At 64.9% G+C, this 7729-nt stretch overlaps 2 protein-coding genes across 2 annotated transcripts; one reads left to right on the plus strand and one right to left on the minus strand.

The window, feature by feature from the left end:
• Nucleotides 1-1604: 1604 nt before the first annotated feature.
• LOC134522436 (signal-regulatory protein beta-2-like) lies at nucleotides 1605-4611 on the minus strand. The gene is made up of 5 exons (XM_063350108.1): nucleotides 4483-4611; nucleotides 2878-3228; nucleotides 2557-2758; nucleotides 2113-2152; nucleotides 1605-1852 (listed from the first exon to the last, which is right to left on the minus strand). The coding sequence occupies exons 1-5, from the start codon at nucleotides 4535-4537 to the stop codon at nucleotides 1724-1726; spliced, it is 777 nt and encodes a 258-aa protein (XP_063206178.1). The 5' UTR covers nucleotides 4538-4611; the 3' UTR covers nucleotides 1605-1723.
• Nucleotides 4600-7424, plus strand: LOC134522432 (signal-regulatory protein beta-1-like). Its single transcript, XM_063350098.1, has 5 exons — nucleotides 4600-5302; nucleotides 5651-6001; nucleotides 6223-6537; nucleotides 6672-7022; nucleotides 7117-7424. Exons 1-5 carry the CDS (start codon nucleotides 4600-4602, stop codon nucleotides 7218-7220), a joined length of 1824 nt encoding a protein of 607 aa, XP_063206168.1. The 3' UTR covers nucleotides 7221-7424.
• Nucleotides 7425-7729: the final 305 nt, after the last annotated feature.

A 7729-nucleotide genomic window follows, 5' to 3' on the forward strand; every position in this document is an offset into this window, starting at 1 on the left:
CTGCCCTGGCAAACTCCCCCCCCCACCCCCCCCATACCCGCAGGGTGCTGAGTACCCTTGAGAAAGAAGTGACCCAAAAGTGTCCCCAGGTCACATCCCGTGTCCCCCCCCCGCAGGCGATGCTTACTCAGTCATGCAAATGAATTTCAGTAGTGGCTCCTCTCCCCTCAACAACTCTCTCCCCGAGAGGATCTCTGCTGGCAGACAAGGCTCCCCTGGGTATACGCATGCTGCTGTTTCACACTGTCTTCTTTCAGTTCCCTTTTTTTGATTTCACAGTAAAAAGTAGATAAAGTTAGAAACCAGCAGCTTTCAAGGTTACAGGCAGCAGCCGGTTCCTCTGCCTGAAAAGTGTGTTTCACCCTCAGCCCGTGCCTGCCAAGGGGGTGTTTGCGTGAGGCGGTGCACGGCGCGGTGGCAGCACCCGCCGCCACGGGTGGGTGGGTGTCTGCACTTCGCACCGGGGTGCACGCGGGTGCCGCCGCCACGCTCCGTAACGCTCCCCTCAGAGGAGGGCACCCAGCACACGTGCACGGAGATGGGGATGTGCGCGGAGCAGATGTGCATGGAGCAGGGGATGTGCATGGAGCAGATGTGCATGGGGCAGATGTGCGTGGAGCAAGGGATGTGCATGGAGCAGATGTGCATGGAGCAGGGGATGTGCATGGAGCAGATGTGCATGGAGCAGGAGATGAGCATGGAGCAGACGCGCATGGAACAGATGCGCATGGAGCAAGGGATATGCATGGAGCAGATGTCCATGGAGCAGGAGACGAGCATGGAGCAGATGTGCACAAAGCAGTTGTGCATGGAGCAGGTTTGCCTGGAGCCGGGGATGAGGACAGAGCAGGAGACCTGCACAGAGCAGGGGATGTGCATGCAGCAGATGGGCATGGGCTGGCTGGGGCCGGAGCAGGAGATGTGCACGGATCAGGGGAGAAAGGCTGGAAGGGCAGGCAGGCTGGTGCCAGCCGCCCTGCTTTTAACACAGCATCAGGATCCTCGTTCCCAAATACCAGCCCCTTCGGCAGGGCAGGGAAAGGCATGCAAGGGCTCAGCCTTGGCCCATGAGCTGCAGCAAAGCAGCACAGAGGGCTGTTCCCGACAGAAGATGGAGGTTTGGGGGGAGCCGGGCAGGGTGGGAGGTGGGGGTGCCTGTGGGGACAGCACAAGCCCGGCAGCAGCACAGGGTGAGCTGGCGCGGGACTGCAGAGGCCACACGTGCCCCAGGACCCCGTGGGACCAGCACGATTGCTCCTGCTCTGAAAACAGCAGGACTGGAGGGAATGGCTATTTGCTGGCTTTAATGCGGATGGGCTTGGTGCGGTGAAAAGATTAACACAAATTATGAACCTGCTGAGCCGGGAAAGTGCCGGTGGCAGCCCGTGCTGGTGGAGACAGGCATACGAGACTGGCACCGCACGGTTTGCACAAGGCAGAGGTGCTCAGCTCCATGGCCTGATCCGGTGCTCGAGATGGCTGCTGGGTCCTGGCAGAGCTGCTGCCCAGCCCTGGCACAGCAGGTCCGGCCCTGAGCCTCACCCTGCCCGGTGTGGCCACCAAGACAGGAAAGAATTAGGGGAGCTCTGCCAGGCATGACAAGCTCGGACCGGGGTGTGCCGTGCAAAGCAACCCACTTCCTTCTTTATTGTGCCCTGCAGAAATGTCCCTGCTTCCTCCCCCAAAACGGGCTCTTCGGCCTCACAGGCTGCGGTGCCACATGTCACTTGGTAGCTACCCTGACGCTGGCGTACTCGGAGCAGGCTGCGCCGGGGCTCCTGGTGTGCCGCGGGGCCGCGGGCAGGGGCTGGAGATCGGCGTAGTGGATGTAGTTGTCCTCCTTGCTGCTTTGCTGCAGAAATGCAGACGAACGGTTAATGCTGTCGCTAGATAAATCTTGCAAAAATAACCCTAATGGCGGGGTTCAGCCTGGGTCGGCGGTGCCACGGCTTGCACGGGTGGCCCCAGGCCGTGATGCGGAGCGTGCCAGGACCACGTGCAGGGGGCTGCTGCTCAGCCATTGCCCACGCTGGCCCCGGAGCCTTGCAGAGTCCCTGCAAGCCAGGGCATCGGCATGGGATGCTCTTCCCCATATTCACAGCTCGCCCTTACCTGGCTGGGCAGATGGGAGCTCTCTGCATCCAGGACTTCACTGTTGGGGGAAAGGACGGCCATTAGAGCTAAAGGAAGCTGGGTGCCCTCCCCACCCCGCTCAGCACAGTGCTCCTCGATTCCCATCCCAAATTTTAGCCCGGCTTTGCGGCATGTGGCCACACATGATGCCCACGCTGAAGGCAGAGGAGAGGGACAACACGCCATCGGCGTTCCTGGGCCGGGCTCAGACACCGCGGTGAGGGGCTGCAGGGAGCTCCCTGGTGCTGGGTGCTCCCCTCCCGTGAAACACAGAGAGAAGCGATGCAGCGCAGTGATGTGTCTGTGAGTAAAGGACCTCTTCTGGGGAAAACCACCACTCCAAAGGGAGAGGAAATCAGGATAAGGCAGGTGGATAAGGCGGTTCACTCAATTTGAGGTGCCGAAGAGGTGGTGGGTACGAACCTGGGGGTGCCGGGGGTCCCTGCACAGCACTGCAGAGGGATGGGCGAGAAGGTGCCCATGGCCGCCGGCCTGGCCAGGCACTGGCTGTCTGCCTCACCTCTGTGCTTCCTCCTGCACATGCAAAGGGTGATGACGACGCCAAGGAGGAGGAGGAAGCAGAGCACTACAGCTACAGCCACCATGCTGCGAAGCAGGGTTGTCTCTGTGGATATACAACGCAGAGTGGGGAGAGGGTGGTGGTGGGTGCAGGGCAGCACGGGACCCCGCTGTGGGCATGGGACAGGGTCCACTGGGAGCAGCGTCTCACGGGGCTGCACTCACCATGTATGGACACCTCCGTGCCTTTTCCATGCTGAAACACCTCATCGCCGCCCACTGATTTGCAGAACTTCACGCAGTAATAGGTGCCGGCATCCTCGGGTTGAACATCCCTGATGTGGATGGTGAAGTCCGTGTTGGACTCATCCACTTCCCTCGTCACACGGGGGAAGGAGCCCGTCTGGTCATAGATGGTCTGGTTCCCACTGCCCCGGCCCTTCAGCCACTTCACGGGGCCAGCGGGAGCATTTCCAGACGTGGTGCAGGTCAGGGTGAGCGTCTCCCCCGCTGTCACCGACACCTTGTCCTGGGGCTGCTGCAGCTTGAAGTCCCAAGTCAGTGGGGGACACGCACCTGGGCGCAGCGACAAGAGGGTTTGGGGCTGAGCGATGGAGGGAGGCGAGGGCTTGCTCCAGTCACCCCCAGCGGCACAGGCAGGGACTGAGCGGCCCCAGCTTGCTCCGAATTTGCAGCAGCTCAGCTGAGAAATACCCCTGGATATGGCGGAGACAGAGCGCAGGCACCGAGAGCGGCAGAAGCCAGGTTAAAAATGAACGAGGGGCAAATTTACACCCCCTGTCGTGTGGTTAACAGGAGGCGCTGTGGGCGCTTGAAATCTGGTGAGGTACAGAGGGAGCCAAGGGGAATTCCTGGCAGGAAAAACTCCCGAGCGCTGTTAAACATTAACGCCCCAGCTCTGTACAACGTGAGCCAGGACTACTGGGGCTCTGCGAGGAAGTGGGGTTCACAGCCCGGGGCTCTGCGCAGCCGGGGCCGGGAGCCGACTCTGAGCCGGGATGTGCAGCCCCGGAGACGAGCGCTGCCCCCAAACCCCTCCTGCCCCCAAAATTCCTCCTGCCCAGAGCCCCCCCGCCACCTTTGGCAACGGCTCGGTGGGGCTCGGGGCTGCAAATCCCGGGGCTCGGTTCTGCGCGCTCAGGGCTCTGTTCTGCGCACTCGAGGCTCGGTTCTGCACACTCGGTGCCCGGTTCTGCACACTCGGTGCCTGGTTCTGCACACTCGGGGCCCGGTTCTGCGTACTCGGTGCCCGGTTCTGTGCACTCGGGGCTCGGTTCTGCGCACTCGGTGCCTGGTTCTGCGCACTCGGTGCCCGGTTCTGCGTACTCGGTGCCCGGTTCTGTGCACTCGGTGCCCGGTTCTGCCCACTCGGGGCTCGGTTCTGCGTACTCGGTGCCCGGTTCTGCGCACTCGGGGCTCGGTTCTGCGTACTCGGTGCCCGGTTCTGCGCACCCCGGGGCTCGGTTTTACACACTCGGTGCCCGGTTCTGCGCACCCCGGGGCTCGGTTTTACACACTCGGTGCCCGGTTCTGCGCACCCCGAGACTCGGCGCTGCGCACCCCGCCCGCCTTGCCCCCGGCATCTCCGCGCAGCCCAAAAAGGTGGTCGGAGGGGGGACCCCCCACACCCCCTCGCCCCGTCCGGTGTTTATCTTTGCCGGCCTGCTCGCGTTAGCGATCCGCTGCGGCGGCCGGGCCTCTCCCCGCCGTCCCTTGTCCCCCCGCCACCCCCCCGGCAGCAGCAGCCAGCGGGGCAGGGGAGCGGGAGGCTGTCGGGGGGCCGCCGCCGCCGCCCCGCTCCGGACTCACCCGAGAGCCGCAGCGGGAAGAGGCTGAGCTGCAGCAGCAAGACGCGCCAAGCCATCGGCACTGCCCGGGCTTCGGGCTCCGGCGCCGGGAGAAGGGGAAGGAGAAGCTGCACAGGAAATGGAAGGCGAGCGGGCGCGGGATGTTAACGCTTCTGCTGCCTGCCCCGGGGCGGGCGGGGGGCAGCGGCGGAGCCGGACGGCAGCTCCGCCGGGCTTCATCCCGGAGGGCATCGTCATCCAAGGACCAAGAGCCTCCCGACACGAGGGGCTGCGCGGGGCGCGGGGCAGGAGAGCGGCTCTGCCCGCCCCGGTTCGGCTGCAGGGGGGCTCCGGCGAAGCCCTGGGCGAGCTCTGCACCACGGGTCCATCGGAGACGCCAGCCCGTGCCCCGATCCTGCTGGCAAGGGCTGGGGGTCCCCCGGACGCCCCGGGGTGCCGAGCTGAGGGCTGGCCACACGTACGGGAGCGTGCTGGGTCGGGGCCCCGCTCGCTGGCTGCCCGGTGCTGGTGGCCGTGGCCGTGGCACACATCTGTGGGGAGAGCCGGAGTGACATCAGTGGCGAGGACCAGCCCTGTGACGCGAGATGGTGTGAACACTCTGGGAACCAGCTGGGGCTGTGCAAGGGGTCCGTGGAGGAACTTGGTCTGTGGTGAGCCCCTTCCTTCCCCTTTGCCGGGGCAGAGCCCAGCACCCAGCCGAGCCGAGCAGAGCCCGGCCGAGCCGAGCTGTGGGGAGCAGGACGCGGGAATGACCATGGCCCGGGTGACACGGGGGCTGCCTCTCGCCTGCCTGATGCTGCTCCTGCTCCGCAGAGCCCCGGGTGAGTGTGGGCCCCGCACAGCCCCAGCACCTCTCCCCCGGCACGCTGCCCCGCGCCGCAGGCTGGGCAATGCTTCCCTGTGCCCGCGGGCATCTGGGGCTCCTCTCTCACTGCCTCCCTTCCAGCTTGCTTTCACCCCCACCAAAGAGCTTGTTTTACTCCAGCACGTCCCAGGGGTCCCAGGACCCCCCCGTCCCGCAGTCCCCAGCAGTGCTGGCTGCCGCGGGGGGTGAGGGACGGGGATGTCCCCTGCTGTGGGCTCGGGGCTGGGGGTCTGGCGGTGCCCCATGCTGTGTCCTGGCTCCAGGGCCCCCCGTTAGCCCCAAACCCTCCTGTCGCTGTGCCCAGGTGCAGGTGCCCAGGTGAGTCGGGGCTTCAAGCTGCAGCAGCCCCAGGACAAGGTGTCGGTGGCAGCGGGGGAGACGCTCACCCTGACCTGCACCACGTCTGGAGACGCTCCCCCTGGCCCCGTGAAGTGGCTGAAGGGCTGGGGCAGTGGGAACCAGACCATCTATGACCAGACGAACCACCTCACCTATGGGATGAGGGCAGTGAATGACTCCAACACGGACTTCACCATCCGCATCAAGGATGTTCAACCCAAGGATGCCGGCACCTATTACTGCGTGAAGTTCCGCAAATCAGTGGGCGGTGATGAGGTGTATCAGCATGGAAAAGGCACGGAGGTGTCTGTACGTGGTGAGTGGGGCTCCCAGAGCAGCTCCCGGTGGGAACCAGCCCAGCCCAGCCCGGTGGGCTCTGCTCGGGGCGAGTGGGATGGGGACGGGTCTCGGGGTCCCAGGAGTGGGTCCTGTGGGCCATTCCTGGGCGCATCCTTGCCCCCGTGGGAGACCCCTCTCCCTGCAGCCCCAGGAGGGGGTGGCAGAGCCCTGGTGACAGCCCTACGCTTCTTTCCACAGCCAAACCCACCCCCCCAGTTGTATCCGGGCCCGAAGACAGAGTGGGGCCAGGGCAATCGGTGGCTTTCACCTGCACGGCCGGAGGGTTCTTCCCTCAAGACATCGGTGTGAAATGGCTCAAGGATGGGGTCCGCATCTCGGCTCAGCAGCCAACGATCACCCCTGGGCAGATGAAATCCTCCTACAACATGGTCAGCACCGTGACGATGCCACTGGGGGTGGACGACGTCCGCTCACAGGTCGTCTGCGAGGTGCGGCACCCCACGCTGACGGCCCCGCTGAGGGAGACGTACCAGCTCAGGCAAGCCCTGCGAGGTGAGGGCTGGGGGGGGACCGGCGCTGGGGGTGTCCAGCTCCTGTGGGGCTGGGGGTCCCAGGGCAGGGACAGGGCACCCCGCCGGCAGCGGAGACGGGGGATGCTGGGCACCAGGCGCTGCCTCTCTTCCCAGTTTCCCCCAGCATCCAGGTGGACGCTGACCCGCCGAGCCCTGTTGGGGTGAACAAGACCGTGAAATTCACCTGCCACGTGAAGGGGTTTTACCCCAGGGACGTGGCCATCACCTGGCTGGAGAACGGGACGGAGATGAACATGGAGAACGTCTCCCAGCCAGTGGAGACGCCCCAGGGCTTGTTCAAGCTGAGTAGCCTGGTGGAGGTCAAAGCGATGGAGGAGAAGAACGGGTCCGTGTTCACCTGCCGTGTGGTGCACGATGCCCAGGAGCCCGTCGACAGGACGGCCACCCTGTGGATCACTGCCACGTCCAAGTCGGAAACGACAGACTCATCCCAGACAGTTAACGGTGCGTGAGAGCCGCTGGGTCCCGCGGCAGCAGGGGGCTGTGGGATTCCTGTCCTCAAGCCGTAGCCACTCACGTCCCCTTGTCCCCACTGCAGGTTGGAACCTCCTGTCCAGCCCCGGCTTGTGGCTTGGCATCCTGCTGGAGAAGGGGCTCCTCGGTGGGCTCCTCCTCTTCCTCTTCAAACGTGCGATGGCATGAGGAGGGAAACACGGGGGCAGCCCCCACGTCATGCTCTCTCTCGGTCCCCCGTTCCTTGGATGGTGGCACCGGGAGCGGGTCTTGGTGCTCGGCCACCGCGGGCTTTGTCCTGTGTACCTGGAAATAAAGGGGCTGGGATACACGGGCCGCCCTGGGCTGATCTGATCTACTGGATCCTGGTGCTGGCACTGCCTGCATCCTGCACACCCGCCATCACCTGAAATGCTGACCCCCACTGCAGGCCCTGCAGCCCCCTCAGCAGCTGTCCCGCTGCTCCTTGTCCTGTGCAGCCCTGCACAGCCCAAAAACATGCTTGCGGGGCAGAGGCAGAGACGGGCGGCAGCTCCGCCGGGCTTCATCCCGGAGGGCATCGTCATCCAAGGACCAAGAGCCTCCCGACACGAGGGGCTGCGCGGGGCGCGGGGCAGGAGAGCGGCTCTGCCCGCCCCGGTTCGGCTGCAGGGGGGCTCCGGCGAAGCCCTGGGCGAGCTCTGCACCACGGGTCCATC

This window comes from Chroicocephalus ridibundus, chromosome 12, assembly GCF_963924245.1.
Source record: "Chroicocephalus ridibundus chromosome 12, bChrRid1.1, whole genome shotgun sequence".
Taxonomy (NCBI): Eukaryota; Metazoa; Chordata; class Aves; order Charadriiformes; family Laridae; genus Chroicocephalus; species Chroicocephalus ridibundus.

Excerpts from the sequence above, each read along its gene's own strand:
- LOC134522436 (XM_063350108.1), bottom strand. The coding sequence starts at position 4,537 with ATGGCTTGGCGCGTCTTGCTGCTGCAGCTCAGCCTCTTCCCGCTGCGG. Across the intron at positions 2,759-2,877 it reads CACGGAGGTGTCCATACATG|AGACAACCCTGCTTCGCAGC; the intron begins GTGAGTGCAGCC and ends GTATATCCACAG. Across the intron at positions 1,853-2,112 it reads GCTCCCATCTGCCCAGCCAG|CAAAGCAGCAAGGAGGACAA; the intron begins GTAAGGGCGAGC and ends GCATTTCTGCAG.
- LOC134522432 (XM_063350098.1), top strand. The coding sequence starts at position 4,600 with ATGGAAGGCGAGCGGGCGCGGGATGTTAACGCTTCTGCTGCCTGCCCC. Across the intron at positions 6,002-6,222 it reads CACGGAGGTGTCTGTACGTG|CCAAACCCACCCCCCCAGTT; the intron begins GTGAGTGGGGCT and ends TTCTTTCCACAG. Across the intron at positions 6,538-6,671 it reads GCTCAGGCAAGCCCTGCGAG|TTTCCCCCAGCATCCAGGTG; the intron begins GTGAGGGCTGGG and ends CTCTCTTCCCAG.